Here is a 22,858-nt window from a genome sequence, read left to right as displayed (position 1 = left end):
GACAGGGATAGTGGTTGCCTGCAGAAAGCACCTGCTGACTTGGCCATGAACTTGCATTAAAAAAAAAAAATTTCCAGGCATGATTTCTCAGGTCCCCAGTGGAAAGCCCTGGAAGACAGAGACCATAACTCAGTCATATTTGGGCCCTGTCCCCCTGCCCCTAAATATCTAACAAGGCCTGACACAAAGCAAGACCTTATTTGATTGCCTAGTTTAAGCTTTAAGACCTGTACCATCTTTCTCCCTCTTCCTACCTGTAGTGGGCTGAATGGTGGTCCCCAAGAGACATGGTCACCTCCTGACCGCCAGAGCCTGTGAATTCGACCTTATTTGGAAATAAGGTCTTTGCAGATGTAATCAAGTTAAGGATCTTCTTGGATTATCCAGGTGAGCCCTAAATCGGATGACGGGTGTCCTTATAAGAGACAGAAGAGGACAAGACACACAGAGAAGAGACGGTCCTGTGAAGATGGGGGCAGACACTGGAGTGATACGGCCACAAGTCAAGGGACATGGGAGCCCCAGAAGCTGGAAGAGGCAGGAAGTGTTCTCCCCAGGATCCTGCAGAGGGAGCAGAGCCCTGCCAACATCTTGATCTTGGACTCTGGCCTCCAGAACTGTGGGAGAATCCATTTCTGTTGTCTTAAGCCCCCCAGTTTGTGGTCCTCTGTTACAGCAGCCTTGGGAAACTCATACAACGCCTGACTCGCCAAGGCCAAAGAAGGGTTGAGGCTTACGTTGGAGGGAGGAGCTCACGCATCTCACTCCACAAGAGCTCATGGAACATATTTTTGCCTGTTGGCTGAGCTGCCGGCACTAAGGTTGCATTTTTTCCCGGAAGCCTCCCAGCTTCCTCTTTGGGTTAGAAAGGTGATTAGACAACTTGGTCCAAAGGAGCAAAGGAGAATGGATGACCAGAGTCCTGGGGGCACCGGGATGCCCTCCAGACTGGTGGTCCAGGAGCCCTCTCTCCCTAGCAGTCTCCAGCTGTAGCTAAATGTTTAAACTAGCCTCCCCCTGCCCTTCCCTCCTTGCAGGGACCCTGAGGGCAGACTGTGCCCTGGCCATGGACTGACAACATCAGCGGCTTCGGGCTCCATGGCTTCTTGACACTTCTGCCTCTTTGTTTCTGCCAGCGTCACTGACCCGCACGTTTGGTCAGTTTCCCTTGTGATCGCCTCCCCCTTTTGTGAACAGGGCGACAGGCCCTGGGCCCCCCACCATCCAGAGACCTGGGCAGGGCCTCAGGCTGTCCCCCTCCCTTGATGCCCCAGAAACCCTTCCTTTTGTTTCTGACCCTCATCCTTGCCTTGACACGTGTGCCCTTAATTAATGCTCTCTTCCTTTTTTAATCAACCTTTTTACTCCTTTTACATGTTGAGAAGGAAGAAGGGAAGATTAACGTGGTTAAACTTTTTTTTTTTTAATGCATGTTCTAGGATTTAAACCTCATGTCCACAGACAGCTCAGGAGAAGTCACCAAATAAAAGTGAATTTATAGACTATAAAGCCATTTTTAAATCCTCTTTCTGAATATAAACTGAAATGTTTAATTAATTCCACATACAGCATGCATCACACGGCCTTCATTCCGCACAAGAACAAATACATGAATAACGCCTTACACACATTACCGTAATTACTAGTCTCCACAGCCTTAGGAGACACAGTCATACCCGCTTTTCCAGATGGGAGAGAGATTTGTCCAAGGTTGCATGGCTACTGGCAGATGTAGGTCTGTGTGTGATACTCTTGTGCAGCCTCACAAATATGCTTGCAAACTTCCTGGCATCTTGAAAAGTGGTTTGGTTTTGCATGAATCCTTGAAAAGTAGATTATTATCCTGATCCTCAGAAAAAGACACCTCAGGATTTTTTAAAATAGTATAGACAGCTTTACGGACGTTTCCTATGCGCTAAGGACGTCATGGATTCTGTTTCCCAGTCTCACAGGGTATTGCACTGAGCCACCTACTGATTTGGAATTATCAGAAAAAGGAGAAGAAAGCCATCAGCCGGCTGCAGCTCCTCCTTTTCGCTGTCACTGCTGGGAAGGCAGAATGGTCATCGGTCCGGTTCGGTCACGTTCCTGAGATGGACAGTCGCCCTATTGAGATACCAGCGGGGCCTGAGCACCCTTCCTGCCTGTCTTTACAAATGAGTGTGTCATTACTCCAGCAGTACTTCTCCTTATTACGTAAAAGAGCAACCTCTATCTGTGCACCAGGAGTGGGCAGGTCGGGCGCACCCTGGGAGGTCCGCACGCGCTCCGAAGCTGGGGAGTGCTCGTCTCCTCTGAGCTTTACGGTAAGCGCGGCGCACAGAGCGACCACGTGGCGGCTGAACCCAGGACGGGCGGGAATGCGCGGAATGCGCGGCGCGGCTCCGGAGCCGAGGCTCAGGTTCCCGCGGCGCGCGCGCTCTCGCCTCCGTTCTCTCCCCAGCGGGACCGCACCCCAGTCCCCAACCCCGTGTCCCCGGACTCCCAGGGCAGGCGATCCTAGCTCGAGCACCCCGGCGGGGCGTGGGGACAGAGCACGGCCTATCGGGCCCCTAGCACCCCGCACGCCCAAAACTCCCCAGCGAGTCCAAACCCGTGTCCCGACACCAGCCCCGACGGCGCGAGGCCGAGGGACCAAGGGAAGGCGTGCAGGGCGTTAAGTACGCAACCCCTCTCCCCGCACCTGGAACCGCACCCCGACCCCCAGGGCAAGAGTCGAGAACCCTGGAACTCATAGACCGCCCGTAACTAAGACCCCGGCCGTCCCCGCACCCATCCCCAAGGCCAGTTCGAAGGATGGAAACGTTTTCGGGCATTTCAAAGGCACCAAGAAGCGGGCTGGAACGCACGAGGACTCGGGGTCCTCCCCGCAGACACCCTCCGGAAAAGGGCGAGGATGGGGGCTGGAGGGGGGGCAGTGACAAGTCCTGGAGGCGACGGAGCTGGTGCAGCGGGACCCAACGAGGGTCTTAGCGAGGGTCCTCCTCCCGGAAGATTTACGAGGCCCCGCGGGCCTCCGCAGCGGCGCCCGGCTCCCGGGGCAGAGGCGGGGGGCGGGGGGCGGGGGGGGGGGTCTGCTCAGCCACGGGTAGGCTTGGCCACGGGTGACGCGGGAGGGGTATGGCCTCCTAGGTCATTATCCCCACCTCCCGCCCGATTCCTTCGCCTTGGTTGGAGGTGGTTATCTATCTAATGAGCCTGGGCGCCCACTCCGCGGCCCTTAGTTAGAGACCGCGCGGGAGCCTGAGCCAAGAGGCTAGGCAATTCCTAGTGGACTTTCATATTGCTCAGGGCAGCAGGCGATGCGTTTTGAGGGGCGGAGGTCAAGGAGTTAGAATCTTCTTTCATCCCCAAGAGTGCACCTTCTCCCTTGGGATCCCAGCGGCGTTGCGGGAGCCAGCACCCTCCCCCCCCCTCCGCACACACACCTGTTGGGGTTTGCTTTCATCTCCCGCGCACACCTAGCCCATGGCCTTAAGAGCTGGGGGATGGGTGTCCCACCCTCGCAACCTGCCCGACCCAAGACTGGTGCGCAGGGGTCTGTGTGTGGCTGACATTAATTGATCAGAGGCGGAAACGCACGTCCGGCGCTTGGGGCGGTGGGAGATGCGGCTGCCTCTGTTCCCAGCGTGTGAGTGTCCCGGGTGGGCCCGGGGCCAGAGTTTGCTCGGGCTCGTTCCGCAGCTTTGGGGGGCCGGAGGTCCGCGCCGGGTAGCCGGGGCGGAGCTACCTCAGTACGTGGGCCGCCACACGCCCCCCGAAAGCGAGCAGTGTGGGGGAAGTGGAGCCCGAGCGCCCCCGGAACCCCGCGGTCCGCATTCGGAAGCGTTTTCCAGAACGACTTAAGGGCTTAACAATGGAAAACTCGCGGAGCCTGAGCCAAGTCCTTTCAAGTCGCCGCCAGGTATGCGGCTGCAGGTGACCCCACCTGCATGCGCGCGCCCGCCCGCCGCCCAGCCCTCACGGGGGAGGGCGGGTGCCGGAGGTCTAAGCCCGTGGAAGGTCTCCACTGGGCCCCGCACCCCCTCCCCAAAGCCCCCGGCCGGGCGGCGCGCAGTCGCGGTGCGTCCCGAGGTCGGCGCCGCGGCGCGCGGGTTCCTGAATGAACGCGCTCCCTTCCCCCGCCTTGAATGAAGGTTCCCACAGCCAGGGACGGTGGCAAACGCGCCTGCCGCGGAATTCGCCCTCTCGGGGCCGGCGATCCTCCCCGGCCGCGGTCACCTCGGCGGGGGACCAGGGGGCGAGGAAAGTGGGAAGGTGATATAAGTTACTTTTGGATTTTCTTTCCAACCAGCGTGGTCTCCTTTCCGATTGGGCCACTGGCCCTTTGTTCCACAGGGTCCCCAAGAAATAGCGCAGAGCACTTTAAATGAGCCCAGAACGTGCAGTTCCTGCTTCGCGGTCGGTATTTTAAAGGCCGTGCAAAATTAAAACTTAAACTGTAAAGTTTTTAAAAGTTGCTTTTCTCTCTGAAAAAAATAATTAAAATCAAAACTCTTCCCCCGCTCTCCTGGAAGCAGCAGCTCTCAAGGGCCCCGAGGCTATTGGCCCGCTCTGAGTCTCCGGGGAACGCAGATCTGGGCTCCCTGGGGTGGGGGCTGGGCGGCTAGCGCTCCCCGCCGGGCCCCAAATTCCAGAGCCTCCCCCGCGGGTTCCTGGACGGCTCTTCACGCTCGCCGGCCGGGCTTGCACTTTTGCGCCCGTCCCTGAGCGGGGAAATCAACGGAGTTCCTCGTCGAGATCTGCCCGGTCCGCCTAGTAACAGCGCCGCGCCCCCATTGGCTCATGCTAATTCCAGTTTCCTCTGTCTTTCTCCCGGGTTAGGGGGAAGCTCCCTCCTGGACCCAGAACCCGTTCTGCCGGAGTGGGCGATCCTCTTTATGACCCGATGCCCCTCGCCGTCGCCAGCCTGCCTTGGGCCGGGCCCGGGCGCATGCGGGGCTCGGGTCCCCTCGCCCCCCGGGACAGAAGCAGCCCGGTGGTAGCACGCAGCCCCATAAATCATCCGGGCGGCCGCCCGGTCGGGATTTTATGAATGAAAAAGCAGCCCGGCTGCCCTCGTGCGCGGGCTGATGCTCCGAGGCTCCGGCGTGCCGGGGGCCAACGCGAGCGTGGGTGCCCAGGGAGGGGTACACGGTGGTGGGTGCTCCCTGGTCGGGCCACCCACTGCTCCCGAGGCGTGAGCCGGGGGTAATTACCCTCCTGGACCCGGAATATTAGTAACCCTAAATCTCGGCGGGGGAGGGGGCGCGGGAAGAATCAGCCCTGAAAAGGAGGGGGGGGGGTCCTCGTCCTGTGGCGTGCGCCCTTGCGAAGGGCAGGGGGCTTTTTAATCCGTTTTCTTTGAGCCTTTAACATTAGGGTATATGGTGGTTTGATGACACTAAACTATATTCAGAGGGAAGTTAATGAACAGTTTTCTTAATTTGGGGCAGGTAGAGTAAAAACTGTAAAAAAAGGTATGTTAAGACTGAGCAAAATGTCCTTTTAAAAATAAGCACCAAAGAGACTGAATCTTTAATTCAAAAAGAAGCTTTATATATTCTTTTATATGTCGTACAACTTTGCGATAATATTGGGGGACTCTCTTATAGCCACGAACATATATAGGTTTTGTTTAAAATCATCAGATCAATACACCCATTTCTTTAACTTGTAATTGCTCTGATTGTTGCCAGCCCCCGCCATCCCCCTCAGGCTCACGAATACAGCCCCAGGGCAAGTTCTAAAGGTGAAGAGACGTCCACACCCCCAGCAAAACCAATTAGGAAGCTTCCGGTGGTCTTGTCCCAGGCGGAGAGGCGACTAATATTTCCAGCGATTTAACTTAATTTTTAATTTTAAAAAATGAGACAGGACAGAGACCACTATTTTGCAGCCTTCCTTTCAGGGTGTTTTTCTAGCTGCCGGGACAGGGCGGGGGTGGGGGGGATTGGGGACCCCCGCAAGAATGGACTGGCTAAGGTAGGAAGGACAGCCCGCAGATTCCCCCAGGCGAGGAGGACAGGATGAAGGAAATGCTGGCCACCATCTTGGGCTGCTGCTGGAATTTTCGGGCATTTATTTTATTTTATTTTATTTTTTGAGCGAGCGCGTGCTAGGCTGAAAGCCCTTTAACATTTAGGGTTACCCCCTCGGGCATTTGCAACGACCCCCCCCGCGTGTGCGGGAATGAAGCCTCCACCAGTGTTGCCGGCTCTGCCCTGAGTCCCTGAATGTTAAATGGTTCCTGAAATTTACACGTGTTAATGAAAATGAAAGAAGATGTAGACGCTAAGATTCCTAGGCTGCCTCTCCGCCCGTGGGTGCCCTCGTGGCGTTCTCGGAAATGCGCCCATTCTCCCGGCTCAGATATAGGGTGTCAGCGAACTCCAGAGTCCCCCTCCATGCGGTCTCCCCAGGCTGCGTGTGGCCTGCCCGCCCTCCTAGCTGTCCCCCTCTGCAGAGCCACCTTCACCCAACCCCCCAAATCCTGAGGGACCCACTCGGGGACGGCAGGCCCCCCTGCACCCCTCTTCCCCGGCGGGGAGAAAGGCAGCCTCGGGACGATTTGCATTTCTATGAAAACCGGGCTTCGGGGGCAACTCCGCGCGGTGCCGGCGCGGCGCCTCCGGGATGGCTTTTGGGCTCTGCCCCTCGCCGCTCCCCGGCGCTCGGCGCCCGCGCCCCCTCCCCCTGCGCCCGCCCCCCCCCCTCCTTCCCGCTCCCATTCTCTGCCCGGCTTTGATCTCTGCTTAACAACAGTAACGTCACACGGACTACAGGGGAGTTTTGTTGGAAGTTGCAAAGTCCTAGAGCCTCCAGAGGGCTGTCGGCGCAGTAGCAGCGAGCAGCAGCGTCCGCGCGCTCCGGCGAGGGGCAGCAGGAGCTAGAGCCGAGCGCGGACCCAGCCCCGGACCCACCGCCGCCCCAGGCCGCCTAGCAGAGCCCCAGCCATGGCACACCAGCTCCTGTGCTGCGAGATGGAGACCATCCGCCGGGCGTACCCCGATGCCAACCTCCTTAACGACCGGGTGCTGCGGGCCATGCTCAAGGCGGAGGAGACCTGCGCGCCCTCGGTGTCCTACTTCAAGTGTGTGCAGAAGGAGATCCTGCCGTCCATGCGGAAGATCGTAGCCACCTGGATGCTGGAGGTGCGGGGCTCCGGGCGGCTCTGTTAGCACTTTCCTGCGACTTGTTGCGCAAACCCACTTTTCTTTGCCACTCATCGCCCTCCCTTCCCTCCCACCCCAACTTTTGAAGTTTGCCAGAGTGTTGCTAGGAATCGTAGTTCCGAAATATATAGATATTCTGGGTATTTTTTGAACAAGGAGGGGGTGGGGGTGGGGTCATTAGATATTCCCTTGAGGGGGAGCGGTCGAGGAGGGGTGCCTTGGGGGAAAGCCACGGCCGGGGCACCCCAGTTGGCTTCAGGGTTGGGGCCCGCAGGCTGGGCGCCCTTTGCGGCCCCCGCCTGGACCGCCACTGCTCAGCCCCCGCCTGCGCCAGAGCCCCGCTGCGCCTCTTCTCCCGGCCGCGCGGCCGCTGAGCCGCCAGCTCCAGGGGGAGGGGGCATAGATTTGATTTTTAAATTAATATCCATGGACACGTATGCAAGGGCCGCTCGTGCCAGTATTATGCGCCATCTTTGTTCTTTTATTGCAAAGCAAAAGTGTTTATTAATAATTGGGGGCAGGGTGGGGGTGGGGAGCGGTCGGCGAGGCGCTTGGGGCCGCCGCGAGGGGCCGTGCGGCCACTGGGAACCGGCGGGAGGGGCGAGGGGCCAGAGCTCGGGCAGTTGTGAGGGGACCCTGCTCGGGAGAGGGGGCCCCTTTGTTCAAGCAGTGAGTCCCGGGGCGCCCCGCACGGCCAGCTTGGGCCGGAGAGCACGCCGGGCTGCAAGGTCGCGTGGCCCCCAAGACGCTGGGGATTGACCCTCATCTGCAGGGGTCTCAGCTTGGGGGACCTGCCCGGAGCGAGCCGGGGTCCAGGGGCACGTTTTCAGGCCTTCAGTGGGCTCCTGAGTGCACCGCAAATATTTAAAAATAATTTTTGAAAGTGCGGCGTGGTGCCCTTGCGAGAGGGAAACAGCGCCCGCGCCCAGGGGGAAGGGGGGCCCCCGAATTTGAATTCCTGGGGCTCTCCCTTGAGCCTGAAACGAGCTCCCGACCCCCGGCCTGGGTAAAGGACCGCCTGAGGGTCATTTTCAGGGGTTTTTTATGTACCCAGTTAATTTTTTTATATTTTTAAATATTTTTTGAAAAGATGACGTCTGGGGAAATGCGGCGCGGCGGCCTGGGACGCCACCTTTGTGTCTCGCAGGCGCTGCGAGCGCGGCGCCCATCCCCGCGGCCCGCCCCGCGGCCCTGCACCCCATTTGGTGCCGACCCCAGGTCTGGAGGGTCCCGAAGCACCCACGCGGGCCGGGGTCCGCCGCCCGCGCGCGGCACAAGCCGGCCAGCCGTGCCAGCTCCCGCCCCCACTGTGCCAGCCTTGCCGGGACTTTCCCTTTCAGTTTCGGGTGGGTGGGTTCGGGGGACTCTCGGGGAAGGGGGCGCGGCGGCGGCAGCTTCTGCCGCCCCCTGCCCTGACCCTCCTCGCGCTCGGGGCCCCACAGCCTTGGCGCGAGCCGGGTGGGGGACGCGAGGTCTCCGCAGAGGGGGCCGGGCGCTCCCGGTGGCGGCGGTCACGGCCCCCGGTGCCCCGGCAGGTCTGCGAGGAGCAGAAGTGCGAGGAGGAGGTCTTCCCGCTGGCCATGAACTACCTGGACCGCTTCCTGTCGCTGGAGCCCGTGAAAAAGAGCCGCCTGCAGCTGCTGGGGGCCACCTGCATGTTCGTCGCCTCGAAGATGAAGGAGACCATCCCCCTGACGGCCGAGAAGCTGTGCATCTACACTGACAACTCCATCCGGCCCGAAGAGCTGCTGGTAACCCTGGGACCCCCGCCGCCCCCGGATGCCCCGTTAGCCGTGGGACCCCGGGGGTGGGGGAGGTGCAGAGAGCCAGGGGCCCCTGCGGGCCGCTGAGAGACCCTCTACCCCCAGGGAGGGCGGCCACATCGGTGGGGCCGCTCTCGAGGAGCGGACGGGTCCCCCGCCGCCCCACCTCACACTTTCCCTCCGACTCCCACCGCCTCGGCGCCCCTAGCGCCGCGAAAAGTGGGCGGCGCGCGCCCTCTAGCGGCGGCGGCGGCGAGGGGCCCGCGCGAACGACCAAACCTCGCGTTCCAGGTGTCGAGGGCTTCTGGTCTCCACCCGCGGAGGGTGGGCTTAATCAAGAACGGGAGCCTTTGCGAGCGGCACCTTCTCTGTTTGGATGTGGGGTTGCGCGTTGTCCCCCCAACTTCCCGGACCCTCCAGCATGCCCCATTCCTTCTCCTCGCCTCCTGTTCCATTGGGGTCCGCGCCTGCGCCTCTCTTTACGCACGTGTGCGTCCATTTACGCAGCAAATGGAGCTGGTCTTGGTGAACAAACTCAAGTGGAACTTGGCTGCCACGACCCCGCACGACTTCATTGAACACTTCCTCTCCAAAATGCCGGTGGTCGAGGAGAACAAACAGATCATCCGCAAACACGCGCAGACCTTCGTTGCCCTCTGTGCCACAGGTAGGGTGCTGGCCGGGCCTCTGGGGGCCCCTGGAGGAGCTTCTTGCCCTCTGCCTCGGTTTCCCCATCCAAGGAGATGGTCCCCAGGTTCCTCCGCTCTCGGAAGCTTTCCTCTTTCCCTGTTCCGGGGAACAGAGGGCTGGGCTTCTTGTTGGGGCTCCAGGGAGGGGGTGTGGGCTCCCGGGCCCGGGCAGCTGAGGCTGGGCGGCAGCCTGCCTGTGTCCGGCTGATGTGGCTTCTTCTCCCCACGCCAGGCGGGGGTCACTACATGCTGAGAAGGGTTGACTTTGGCTGTCCAGCCTGCCTCCTACCCCCCCCCGCCCGCTCCCCAGTCCTTCCCGTGTCCTCAAGGAGCCTGAGCTGCGGGGGCCCCCTCCTGGCCTCTCCCGGGCTGGGCCACCTGCCAGGGGCGCCTACAGGGGTGGGGAGCGCCGGCCGGCAGTGCCTGGACCACGTGCTCTGGGCGGCCAGCAGCGGCCCTCGTGCGGGGGCGGCCAACAGAGGCGCTTGGCCGCCTGAGGCCCCGCCAGGGGCGCCGGCAGGCCGGCTCAGCTCACTGCCCTGGGAGTGGCTTCGGAGCGGCCTGGGCTTGGGCTGCTGTGGTTGGCGGCAGCAGCAGGCCCTCCGTCCCTCCCCCGGCACTGCTCTGGACCGTCCCTGGGGGCCCCTCCCCGGCACAGCCCTCTCCCCAGCCCCCAGGCGGCCAGTCACTCAGAACCCGATGAGACACACGGTGCTGCCTCCTGCTTGTCCCAGCCCTGCCCCTGAGCCCCTGCGACCTCTTCCTCCCCTCCGGTCCCATGAGCTGGGCCCAGGACCCCTGGAGACCCTGATCGGAGGACCCTTGCCCCCATCCTGCCCAGCTCTGCTGTGGGCCACCTCTACCCCTGGCCAGGCCTCAGCCATCACATCTGTTTGGGGCTCACTCGGAACGACCTGAGGGCGACAGGGCACCAAAGGGGGGAGTTGGCATCCTTCACCCACTCCCCGGAAGGGGGTGGAGCCCCCCCCGCCCCCAGCCAGCCACCTCGTGTCACTCTCCTGATGTCTGGGCGCTCTGGTGGCTGGGAGTTCTGGGTTAGGAGAGCTGGGAAGGTTCTGCTGGCCTCCCCACCTTCCTTTGTCTGCTCAAGGCGTGAACCCCTCTTCTGAGTCCTTCCAAGCGAGCCATGGGGTGGGGGGCAGACGAGAGGCCCGGATGAATCTGAGGGGTCAGGGCGCCCCCTCGCCAGGCATTCCTGCCCCGCAGCACCCGCCCTTGGGCGGGGATGGGGAGGCTCTCGCCCGCGTCCCCTCAGCCTCCAGGGGCCAGCGCAGCAAGCAGGCAGGGAGGCATTCTCTGGCTGGGACGCCTCTGAGAAGAGAAGCCTCCAGGGACTTCCAGGCAGCCTTTTATGGAGCTGAAAGTGGTTCAGAGAAACGGCAAAGTCTCCCGCAGATAATGCAAAGAACACTTCCTGCGTGCCCTCCCCCCAGGATGGCTGGGGCAGCCTGGACCGCCCCCTCTCCCAGGACCCCAGGAAGCGGGGTGTGTAGCCTGCGTGGGGTGCTGGCAGCGCAGAAGCCGGGCGCAGAGTCTGTGAATGTGTTTGGTGCAGCTACTGAGACTGTGCCCAGCCGGCACCCCCGGCCTGGGCACACCTCGGGTGAAGGTGGAGGGATGGCCGGGGGCGACCCGGCTTTTCACGTGCATTAGCTTCGGTGGGCCCCGGTGGGGGACGGGCAGGCCAGGGGAGGGAGGGGAGCGGCACCCCACCACGACCGGGTCCTGGTCCGTTGGAACCTGACACGCAGCCATGTCCTTAGTCACAAGGGGGCCTCTCGGGATGAGAGCGACCTATTACAGCCTAAAAACAAACAGATTTTGTGAAGTGGAGGCCTGAGTAAAAGTCCCGGGAGATATTTTGCCCTCCGTGTAGCAAGGGTCCCTTTTAAAGGTGCAGGGGGCCGGCGGGGGAAGGGTGGCCTCTGCTCTCCCTGGTCCGTGCGCCCTGCAGACCTGGGTTCCCGGGTGTGCATGGGGGCGGGAGGGGGCATGTCACCCACGCACAGAGTTGGGTTTTGCTCTGCTTTTAACATGTGTACGGATGTGTGCACGCAGTAGAGCGTTTCTTGGGCTGCGGCCGGTGAGTTACCTCTTTGAGGTTGGCACGTAACTGAGCTGAATGAATGGGCCTGAGCAGGGTCAGTGGAGCGGTGCAGCTCGGATGCCCACCCTGGCCGTGGCCCACTGGGCTCTTTGCAGCCGGGCAGTGAAGAGGAACAGCTATTGGAGCTTCCAAGCTGAAATATGCAGGCTTCTCATCTAAGCCCATAAACCCGCCAAGGCGCGCGCACACATGCGTGTGCGCACACACACACAGTCTGTGTTTAGTTATTCCTTCCCTGTTGGACCGGGGTCTCGAGCTGCAGCCAGTCAGAACCTGTGTTCTGGCCGCAGCGATTTCTGTGCGGTCCTGATTGGCCTCCATGAAAACCTCTCATCGCTGGCTCCTGGCGCTCAGACTGGGTGGAACTGCTCCCGTTTAAAGGGGAGACAGGGCGCGCCTTGTGAGGGGCTTTCTTTTAGTGGTCGGAGCGCCCACCAGCAGCTTTGTCGCCCCTTCAGTGAGGCTGCCTTTCTTCCTTCCCACCCCTCCACTGGCTCCGGCTCCACTGAATGAGGGGCCCTGCCTGTTTATTCTCAGGGATGAAGTCTCGGGCCAGTGGGGGGGCGGGGGGTGTCCCAGCCCCCGGGGGCCGCACTCCCTTTGTGCCCAGTCCCCTCCCACTCAGCTCACCATCCAGTTCCTGGGCACAGGATGAGGTGATAGGGGCTGACCTTCCAGGGCCCGGCTCCACGCTGAGAGGCCCCCTGGTTCAGACGCTGCAATCAGTGGCCTCCCCTGCCAGGAGTTTCTCGTTGGGAGCTATAGAAAGGCAGCCCACAGGCGCTGGGTCCCCTCTTCAGTGCCCTTACGTCCATGACAAGTGTGCCGCCAGGGGGGAAACCAGAAGTTCCCATGTCAGTGAGCTGCCAGGAGGTGACCCTGGAGCCCACCTGCCCAGAGGTGCAGGGTTTCCCAGCAGTTTGCGGAGAGCTGCCGAGGACGGGCAGATGAAGTAATGCTATAGCCCTGCCATGTCCCTGGAGGCAGATGAAGTGGGGAGAAGCATCTGAGGGCAGTGGGGGGCTTCCCTGGGCCCATCTTCCCATGTGCAAGAAGGCCACTCCCCCTGGGACCTGGCAGCGCAGGTACTTGGGGTTAGTGTTGTAGGGAATGTGTCTGCTTCCTTGCGGGTTTTCTCCGCCTTTCCTATCGTCAGGCTTTTGTGAATAAGTGATACATTCACAGGCTCACGTGCTAAGAGAAGGGAGTGAGCGATGACCCCTCTGCAGAGGCCACGGTGCCTCCTCCTCCCCCCCCCACCGTTGTCTCTTCCAGCAGCTGTTCTCTTGGTTAGCATTTCTGCTGTTGGCAGCGGGGGGCGGGGGGGAAGGTGTTGGGGAGGTTTTTTGTTTTTTTAACATTATTTATTTGGTTGCACCGGGTCTTAGTTGCAGCACTTGGGCTCCTTAGTTGTGGCATGCAGACTCTTAGTTGCAGCATGCCTGTGGGATCTAGTTCCCTGACCAGGGATGGGACCCGGGCCCCCTGCACTGGGAGCGCGGAGGCTTAACCACTGCACCACCGGGGAAGCCCCTCTGCTGTTTTGAAATGAGCGTCGCAAGCTCGTGATCAGAGAGTCCGGCCCGGCTTCTGCTCTCGCCGGCGCCCACTTCCTGACCACGCCCTCAAGATCAGCCATCTGTGGGACAGGGGCCCGGGAGGGTCCAGGTCACAGGGGTCCTGCTGCGTCCCCACTCACAACCCCTTTGCCTCCCTCCCTCTCCGCAGATGTGAAGTTCATTTCCAACCCGCCCTCCATGGTGGCTGCCGGGAGCGTGGTGGCCGCAGTGCAAGGCCTGCACCTGGGAAGCGCCAACAGCTTCCTGTCCTATCACCGCCTGACGCGGTTCCTCTCCAAGGTGATCCGGTGTGACCCGGTGAGTGACCGCTCCGGCGCCGGGTGCTAGAAGCATCCAGGGCCTGGGGGTCCCGAGCTGCAGTCGTCTGGTGGGAAGTGGCAGGGGCTGGGGCCACGTGGGGGACAGGCGGCCACCTGCGTCCAGAGGCACAGGACCTGGCCGTGGCCCTGGCACACGCTGCCTGGGGGCCACTCCTCCCCATCTCCTGGGGGGCTCCTTTGGGAGGAGAAACACCTCCCAGAACTTGCCGATGGGCGGGAAGAGGGTCCTCCTAGGCTTCTGGTGGCCCCAGGGGCGCCCAGGAGCCTAAACTCCTCCTGGGGTCGTGGCAGGGGGCCGTCAGGAAGAGGGGCCACACGGCAGGCCGGGTCAATGATCCGTGCCCTAATGGTGTGTGGGGTGAGGCCCGGTCGAGCTTTGTCTGGGCGACAGCGTGGACGCCCGATAAATGGCCGCTTTACAAGGGCCCCTGTGAGGTCTCCCGTCCACAATGGGCCTGGTACAGACAACTTGTTTTTATGACCCCCTTTGAGAGGCTGCTGCTTTGGAAGCCAGAGTCCATTGTATCTTTTTACTTAAAAATGCCATTGTCTTATTCCCCATTCTTTTCTTTTCTTTTCTCAAAGAATTAAAATAACAATTACAAGGGTTTGGGGCTTCACCAAATTAGACCAGCGAGGTTGGTGGCGGGGGTCACTGCCAGGCCCACTAGTGTCCCGAGTAGGAGCAGGTGACCGCCTTGACCCCGATCCCCGGTCCAGGTCCGGCTCTGGCTGCTACTGGTGGTCCACCCTCGAGCGCCCAGGAGGCTCGGGGAGGAAAGCTGGGTGTGAGATGGATGCCTGCCTGTCCTCTGCCAACGGTGCTTGGCCGCCAGCCTGCGTGACCCCCAGAGGGTGGGGGGGGGGTGCCTTCTTGTTTGTAGGCGCCGGCAGCCCGGTAGTCCCCTGGGAGGGGGAGGCATCCTCGCCTGGCTGCCAGGACCAGCGCCATCCCCCAGCTAGAAACGCCCCAAACAGCGCTGTCTACAGACAGTGGTAGGAAATCGCTGCGTGATCCCTTATCTGAAGAGAGATTATTTTAATTAGATCTGAAGCAAAATGCCTTACGGCTGAGGGATGGTGGGAGGAATCAGTTGAGGCTGAAATTCGTTAGTCTGGTGACCGGGTGACAAACGTCGCTGAGCTCGGACGCAGAAAATTCTGGGCTGTGGAGGCCCCGGGGCATGGCTGAGTGTGCCCTTCCCTAGAGCTGCCCCCGTGGTCACAGTCTGCTCTCACAGGGTGAGGCTGCAGCGCCAAGCAGGCTGCTGGGAGGTGGCAGCGTGGGCCGTGGAGCTGGAGGGTGCGCCAGGGCCTGCACAGAGGGGAGGCCCCTCCTGCATCCCTGTGCTCTCCGCTCCACCGCACGGCCCCCCAAGTTGCAGGGGCCAGGGAGCCGCCCCCCGGGGGGCTGCCTTCAGTGGGTGGGTGGAGGCTCTCGGGCCTCAGTAGGCCGTGGTGGGTGTTTGGATCAGAGCCTGAGGGGGCCGTCGGGAGTCTTGGGCCTCAGTTTCCTCCTCTGTAAAATGGGGCCTTTTGCACCTTCCCTGCCTCGTCCTTTGCCGTGATGAATGCTGAAAGGGTGGGTAGGAAAGCCCCCCCCGCCCCATAAGCCCTGTCCCCTTGGGAGATCTCCAGGGATTCACTCAGAAGCCCTCTTGGCCCGGCTCCACTTCTTTGGGGCGGGGTACACCCTTTCCAGCCCCATCTAAGAGGAAGTTAGCAGCGCCTTCCCCATGCTTAACCTCATTCCTGTGGGAAAGGCATGGGTCTGTTTCCCAGGCTGCCCTGGAGCCTTTCCCTGGTTCTAGAACAGAAGCCCCGTGTGGCATCCCAGGAGTTGGGACAGCCTCTCTGTTCAGATCTGGGAGCCGTGGCCGCCCGGCTGCAGGCAGCGCCTTCGAGCTGCTGGGAGACTTGCCCGCGGTGGGACCAGGAGAGGCCCCCGGCCTCCGGGGTTCCTCCTCTCCATTGAACATGCGGGGTGGTCGCTGCCGGGAGCTGTGTGCGGCCGGAGCGTCTCCCAGGACGCAGGCCCGAACGGGAGAGGACAGGGATAAAGGCCCCAGGGCCGCCCGGCATTCATCCTCGGTCAAGCACGGCCTAACGCTTTTGACGGCCATTCATCACGGAATGCTGGGTTCACTGCGAGGGCTGACACGGCAGAGGTTAAGTCCGAAAAGCGGGGCTCAGAGGGCCTCCCCATGCTGGATCAGATGGCGCTGAATTCGCTGAGGGCAGCGGTGGGGCTGGTGGGAACCTGGGGCCGGAGATGAAAGCCCTGGCGAGGAGTTCCAGCGAGGGGCCGGGCAGGCAGGGGACTCGGGGCAGGTGGGCAGGAGCGTCTGTGTCCGCCGGAGCCCTTGGGTCCTGAGTGGGCTCACCATGGCCTGGTTGGCGTGGGCTTTTCAGGCCGGGAGGGCAGCTGGTGGGCAAACAGGGTGCACACTTGTCGATCCTGGGGTCTGGGCAGCGGCTTCCCGGGTTCGGGGGAGGCGGCGTTTTAGGTGAGCGTTGGGAAGGGGCCCCTCGCTGCGGACCCCCCTTCTGAAGACCCGTCTCGCGCAGGACTGCCTCCGCGCCTGCCAGGAGCAGATCGAAGCCCTCCTGGAGTCCAGCCTGCGCCAGGCCCAGCAGCAGAACTTGGACCCCAAGGCCGCGGAGGAGGAGGAGGAGGAGGAGGAGGTGGACCTGGCCTGCACGCCCACCGACGTGCGTGACGTGGACATTTGAGGGCGCCGCGGCGGGGGAGGGGCCGGCCCGGGCTCCGTGGACAGAGCCGCCCAGGCCCGGCCGCCGTCAGAAGGCAGCCCGCTCCTCAGTGTCTTGGTGTTTTCCTTTGCCCTTTCTCCCTTCTGTCTCTGAGTTAAGCAAAAGAAAAGAAACGTCCCCGAAAACCTATGTTTAAGAAAAAAAAAAAAAAAAGGAGAGAAAAAAATAGAATTTGCATAACCCTGAGCTGGAGGGGGGAGGAGGGGTTGTGCTACAAAAATAGAGGATGTTATAGCCCGTAATCAACTAGTTTTTATATTCATGTGTTTGTGTCTCTGTGTTATAAGGATAGGCGTTAACACAAGGAGCGAGTCTGCAGGGGAGGATTAGATTTGATTCTTTATGTGTTTCAAACAAACAAACAAAAAGCATGAAAACGTTAAAAAAAAAAAATAGGAAAAAGTCCACAACCCCTTTTTAAAGTAGAAGAGGGTTTTAGATAGAACTCTACCCGTGTGCTTTTCCCAAGGGCACAGCTTTAATGCGGTTCTAGGCATCCTGTATCTCGCTTATGCATGTAGTCACTTTATAAGTCATTTGTTTATTTTATTTCGTAGGTAGGCATGTAACCTTGACCTTGTCCATGGCTGATGTAACCTCTCGGCTAGGGTAGCGTAGAGTTCGGCATTTTCAAGGTCTGATCCTCTTTCTGCGTGTGGACCAACCACCTGAGGGGTTTGTCGGGCGCCAGCCTGCGCCTCGGTGACGGAAGGCCACCTCCGACTCCTAGCGTCCGCTACTAGAAAGAGAAACCGCAATAGTGACCTAATATATTCTATTTTTATAATCTTCATATTTTTGTAGTTACCTGTTTATGAGGTGCTGGTTTTTCACCCAACAGATCTGCAGCCTGCTCACATCCAGGTGAAACCTACAGCTGTTTTTTTGTTTTTTGTTTTTGTTTTTTTTGTTCCTTCTCAATATTCCAAAACCATTCCATTTCAAAGCACTTTCAGTCTCTAGGTGACATCTCTGTGTATGCTGTGTGTGGAGGGGGCGGGGAACGGTTTCTTAATGGAATGGTTTGGGAATATTCCAGTACTTGGGTGCAGACAGGATGGCAAGGCAGGTGCTTGTCAATATGGTGTTAGCGAAAGGGAGATGATATTTTGGAGGGCTAGGTTCCGGTCCAGGAGAAGAAAATGTGCATTCATTCTCACACTGCCAGGATGATGTGTTCCTTTCCTTTTCTGTAGAGAAGTTGAAGTTTAGGGATCCTTCAGTGCCAACTGGTGTTTGAAAGTAGGGGCCTTAAAGGTTTACCTAGAGAACCAGCAGTTTCAGAGTTATCTTTAGATGTTTTGCAACGGAAGGTTTTTAAACACTAAAATATATAATTTATAGTTAAGGCTAAAAAGAATATTTATTGCAGAGGATGTTCATAAGGCCAGTATGATTTATAAAGTAATGCAATCTCCCCTTGGTTTACACACACACACACACACACACACACACACACACACACTTTTCTGCCTTAGATGTTGCAGGTGTAGGACAGTTTGTTAAAGTTAGGTCCTTTTATAAGAGAGGGAAAAAAAATCCCGAGAAAAAAACACAAAGACATGGATTTGGCTAATTTGGCCTGATTGGCTTTTCACAGAGTGATCCAACTGGAGAGGTGTCAGAGTTATAAGCACAATTAGGATGCTGGAAACAAGTTCAGTTCCAAGTTCAGTTCCAATACGATCTCATCCCTGAACCCTCCTTTCAAAAAAGAAATTTAGCAACCGCTAGATAATTTGCACATCTTGGCTATGTACCTTTTTGTAATTATTCTGTAGGGAGTGTTGAAGGGAGCGAGGAGGTGAGGGAGGAAGTGTGCGGAGGGGAGGTGGGCGGGGACCACGCGAGGGACAGGCTGCGGCTGCATTTTCTTTATTCGCTGCTACCGATGACTTCCCAGTACAGTTTGGAAACAGATGCATATCGCTTCTCTATTCTTTCACATTGTTTTGCTGCTATTGGAGAATCAGTTTTTTTTTTTTTTGTTTTACAATGTCATATACTGCCATGTTCTAGTTTGAATTTTCTCATAGAAAAAATGTATTACGGATGCCTTTTTTTTTTTGGTAGTGTTGTTGGGTTTTATTTTATTTTATTTTTTTTTTTATGTGATCAATTTTGACTTAATGTGATTACTGCTCTATTCCAAAAAGGTTCCTGTTTCACAATACCTCAAGCTTCACTTAGCCATTTGCAGACCAGGTGGTCAGGCTCTGTCTGCTGCTTCGGCAGACAGACACGCGGACGAGATCCCAAAAAGGACCTGGTGGGGATCCCCACCCCGCCGGGCCACGTTCACAAGGACCCCCGGGTGTCTCTGGAGACAGGCCATGTCCGTTTCCTTTGCCCTGCGCCTGTTATGCTGGACTCTCCATCTGACCTGGGATTTACCATCATCGTAGTTTTTACAGCCCATATCGTTCTTTGCGTATAGCTATGAAAGTTGCATTATTATTATTATTATTATTATTATTGTAACAAGTATGTCTTAATGTGCCACTGTGGTGCTGTGCTGTAGGACTCGGTCATTTGGCATGATTGGAATCGCTTCTGGCCTGTGTCACAGTTTGGGGTGTGTTGTATCTGTTATTAGTGTTCTGTTTGTTGTTCTGGTCATTATAGCAAAAATGCTCCTTTAAAGAGACTTCAAATCTCAATGAAGCCAGCCGACAGTGCTGTGTGCCCAAGAGCCGCCTAACACACTGCCGAACCAAAAGGATTTGGATTTGCGCCGTCCGCGGCGGCCCCAGGTGGGGCAGCCTGTGCGCTTCAAGGCCATTGGCAGGTGCAAACCCGCCCCGCCCCACCCCTGCAGGAACACTGCTTCCGCTTACCTCAACCATTCTGGCTGCGGCGTCTCTGTCTGAACCAAACGGGGTCCGTGAGGGACGGTCTGTCCGTGGTGGGGGGTGAGATGTGTGCGCTCTAAGGCCAGAGGCCAGTGGCAGGTCCGGGAGCGCAGGGAGTCTGCCCCGTGACCCGCAAGTCTGAGGGTCTGGGCGGGCAGGCACTTGGGGGTCTGTGTGTGTTTTTGGTTGCACACCACGGTGTTTCCCAGCACAGACATGTAACCGGCACGTTTCCAGCAGGAAACAAGACAAACGTGAAAAGTCTAGAAATAAAATTGGTAAAACCCCAGTGCAGTGCCCGCTTGTCTGTTTCCTGGGGCGGGCAGGGAGCCAGGGCCGTGCGCCCCAAGTTCCTTGGATGGGGGTGGCAGGCGGGTAGGGGGCCCGCCTCGGCCCTGCGGACACCGGGGCCAGGCCATCCTCTGTCATGGGGGACTGCCCTGGGCACCGTGGGCTGTTGGGCTGTATCCCCAGCCTCCACCCGCTAGAGGACAGGACCGACCCCGGTCGTGACAACAAAAATGCCTCCAGACGTGGCCAGCAGTCCCCTGGTGATGCAGAAGGAAAGTGTGATGCCCTCCCAGCCGGGAGGAAATCCGGACCAGGGGTCTGTAGTGGGAGAGGGCCGCGTGGACCCTCCAGAGTTTGAGGATGGGCTTGCAGGCGGCCCCGACCACCTCAGACTACGGCTCTGGCCCCGGTGACATGACCCCCGATTGATCAGCCGCCTCCCAGCCCACGTCTGGCCAGTTCGCCCTCCCAGGTTATTTGCAGATAGGAAAGTAAATAAATGCGTTAACCCTCTTCTGGCGCAAACTGCTGTTTGCTCTGGGTGAATCATGGCCCCAAGGTGCCCTGAGCTCGGGGCGGGGGGGGAACAACGCCAGTGTCCGGGCAGCGGTCCAGTGGCCTTTCACACGGACCCAGCGACCTGGGAGGCCTGGTGGACACCTGTGACGTCCACCTTTGGGCTCCAGATGCCTGCGAACTGGCCGCGTTCCCAACGCCGGTGGAGGTGGGAAGTGAATCTTGGTCCCAGCTCTGCGGGGCCGGGGCCTCTTCCCAGAGCCTGGGGGTCCCCAAGGTGCCCTCACCCCCCAGCTGAGCATTCAGCGAGCGCTCCAGAGCCAGGAGGAGGCCTGGGTCACGCGCCAAGGATGGCACTACTTGCCAGGTCAGTTCACCGCAGCCCTAATGAAGCACCTGCCGTGTGCCAGCCTGCCTGGGGGGTGCCCACGGGGTCGGTGGGGCCTGTAGCTTCTGGGAGGAGGTGGGGTGCGCAGGCGCCGGAACTGCTGCCTCCCCCCTCGCCAGCTGGGTGGGGACGTGAGGCAAGGCCCCCGCCCCCGGGCCCTACAGAGTGCTCTGAAAGGGGGTCCCGTACAGCAGGGGACCGAGGGACAGCCAGAGCCTCGGGAAGTGACCTGAAGCCCAAGGCCTGCTCTGCACCACCGCGGTGGCTCAGCCCCGGGGACCCGCTGGTCTGTGTCAGCACCGGGGCCCAATGACATCGACGACCATGGGTGTATAGAGGGGCCCAAGCGAGGCTCCGACGCCGCGAGGGCCTCGGGTTATCTTGAGGAACAGGGGCAGCACTCTGATTGCGTTAAGTTCCAGCGAGAATCCAGGCGGAGGAAGCCGGGGGGCCGCCGCACGCCACAGGGAGGCGGACGCACAGGACGCCAGACCTGCGGGGCTGTTTGACGGTTTCTAATGTTTCAGGTGGAAAATCTATCTGTGGGCTGACAGGTCGGACAGTGGAAAGGAAGAGGGCATGACGGGGGTGGCCTCGTGAGGCACAGGGGGAGGAGGGGAGGCAAGGGCAGGGGCGCAGATGGGACCCAAAGTACACAGAGGGTTTGGGCTGAGCGAGGAGGGGCCCGGAGCGCCCCAGGGCCGTCTCACCAGCCGTGAGGCCCCCGGAGGACGGGCAGCGGCCTCCTCTGTTATGCCGCGGGCCCAGACCTCTCCAACCACCCGCGTCAGCTCGGGCATCCCCTCGTGGGGACCCCCCCCGTGGGGGTCTGGCTGCCCTGTGCGTATCAGGAAAACAAAAACTGGCCTTTGGAGACAAAGCCTTCCCGTGTCCACTCCACTGCGCCCTCCCAGAAGCCCGAACGCCTGCTCTCACTCCGGCCCACGGCCACTCACCTGGGGCCTCCCTGCCTCCTAGCCAGTCTCCCTGCCCCAGGCGGGCCCACCACCCTCTGCCAGAACCCCCTGAGGCTTCTAGCTCCATCCGGGGTCCTGGGACCTGGCCCATCTCTCCAGCCTCACCCCCCCCATCTCCCCCCAGCCTCACCCGATGTCCCCCCAGCCTCACCCCCGTATTCTCCCAGCCTCACCCCCGTCTCCCCCCAGCCTCACCCCCCATCTCCCCCCAGCCTCACCCGATGTCCCCCCAGCCTCACCCCCCATCTTCCCAGCCTCACCCCTGTCTCCCCCCAGCCTCAGACTCCTCATTCCCCTAAGTTTCTGCCCAGGGGACTGCAGGACACACCAGACTACTTCCGGCCTCCAGTTTTGTGCTGGAGTGCCCACCCCCTGCTCTCCCCCAGGCTCACATAAGACTCTCTGCGGTGTTCTCCACCCTGCCCCAGACAGGTGGCTCTGGGTGGTCCAGGAACAATTACACGTGGTGTTTCCCCTCCGGGCTGTGAGCCCTTGAGGACAGCTGTCTGGCTGGTCCTCCTCTGCCCACGCCCTGCCTCCCGCCTGCACTCAGCGGGTGCTGAGCAGTAGGGCCGTGCGAGGGCTGCGGGCTTTGTGAGCTGCCGAGGGCTGGGCCCTGCCTGACCCGGGTGCGGTGGGCAGACCCCGAGTTGTGAGGAGTCGGGGGCTGGGGGGCTCCCCAGGGGCCGGGAGCACCTCGTCACCCTGAAAAGGCCCCGGGACACAGCCTGGGCACTAAGGCGAGTCAGTTGCCTGCCAGGGCCCCAGATTCGAGGGGCCCCAGGGCAGGCGTGTTTGCAGAGGTGGGTACTGCTGGGACCCTGGGCGCCAGGCTCCCCACCTTCCCTCTGAGCCCGTCCCTCCTGGAAGCCCGGCAGCAGCGGGGCTCGGCTGTCCCACCACGAGGCCAATCCCAACTCCGGGGGGCAGCTGCGTGGGGCGTGTGTCCCGCATGCTGGGCTGGCCTCCGCCGTGCACAGGGCTCTGTCAGCCCAGGAATGTCTTTGATCAGGAGTTTATGCAGAGGGGACGCAAGCCCCCAGCCTCTAATCCGTTCCCACAGTCCCCCTGCCCGCCGGCCCCTGCCCTGAGCCACACCTCGGCCCAGCAGACAATAGCCGCGGCCGGTGGGCGGGCAGCGCCGGGGACGAGGGCCGGAGGCCCACATCCAGGGGCGCTGTCACCGCCACTCACAGGGCGCACAGGAGGATGGGGAAGCTCTTGGCTCAAGGGCTGCCGTCGGCCCGGAGCCTATCAAAGACGGCAGCGTCTGTTAATCCTTTCAAGTTCCAACTAGCAGCGAGATAGCCTCCCCAGGGCGGTCCCTCTAGCGCAGACCCGTCTAGCTGGAGGGTCGCCCCGCATTCTGGACCCCAAGCCCGCCGAGCACGCCGGGCGGTGTTCCTTCCCTGGTCCCATCGCAGGAGG

At 60.2% G+C, this 22,858-nt stretch overlaps 1 protein-coding gene across 1 annotated transcript; it reads left to right on the top strand.

Moving 5' to 3' along the window:
• Window positions 1-6,837: 6,837 nt before the first annotated feature.
• On the top strand, window positions 6,838-16,489 carry CCND1 (cyclin D1). Its single transcript, XM_057552783.1, has 5 exons — window positions 6,838-7,133; window positions 8,690-8,905; window positions 9,425-9,584; window positions 13,463-13,611; window positions 16,203-16,489. The coding sequence occupies exons 1-5, from the start codon at window positions 6,936-6,938 to the stop codon at window positions 16,365-16,367; spliced, it is 888 nt and encodes a 295-aa protein (XP_057408766.1). The 5' UTR covers window positions 6,838-6,935; the 3' UTR covers window positions 16,368-16,489.
• Window positions 16,490-22,858: the final 6,369 nt, after the last annotated feature.

This window comes from Balaenoptera acutorostrata, chromosome 9 (genome assembly GCF_949987535.1).
Source record: "Balaenoptera acutorostrata chromosome 9, mBalAcu1.1, whole genome shotgun sequence".
Classification (NCBI taxonomy): Eukaryota; Metazoa; Chordata; class Mammalia; order Artiodactyla; family Balaenopteridae; genus Balaenoptera; species Balaenoptera acutorostrata.
This window is presented reverse-complemented; position numbering and strand designations above follow the sequence as displayed.

What these genes read in the sequence shown, in the direction of transcription:
- CCND1 (XM_057552783.1), top strand. Translation starts at nt 6,936, where the DNA reads ATGGCACACCAGCTCCTGTGCTGCGAGATGGAGACCATCCGCCGGGCG. An exon ending in TCCGGCCCGAAGAGCTGCTG is followed by an intron (nt 8,906 to 9,424) that starts GTAACCCTGGGA and finishes CCATTTACGCAG; the next exon opens with CAAATGGAGCTGGTCTTGGT. An exon ending in CGTTGCCCTCTGTGCCACAG is followed by an intron (nt 9,585 to 13,462) that starts GTAGGGTGCTGG and finishes CCCTCTCCGCAG; the next exon opens with ATGTGAAGTTCATTTCCAAC.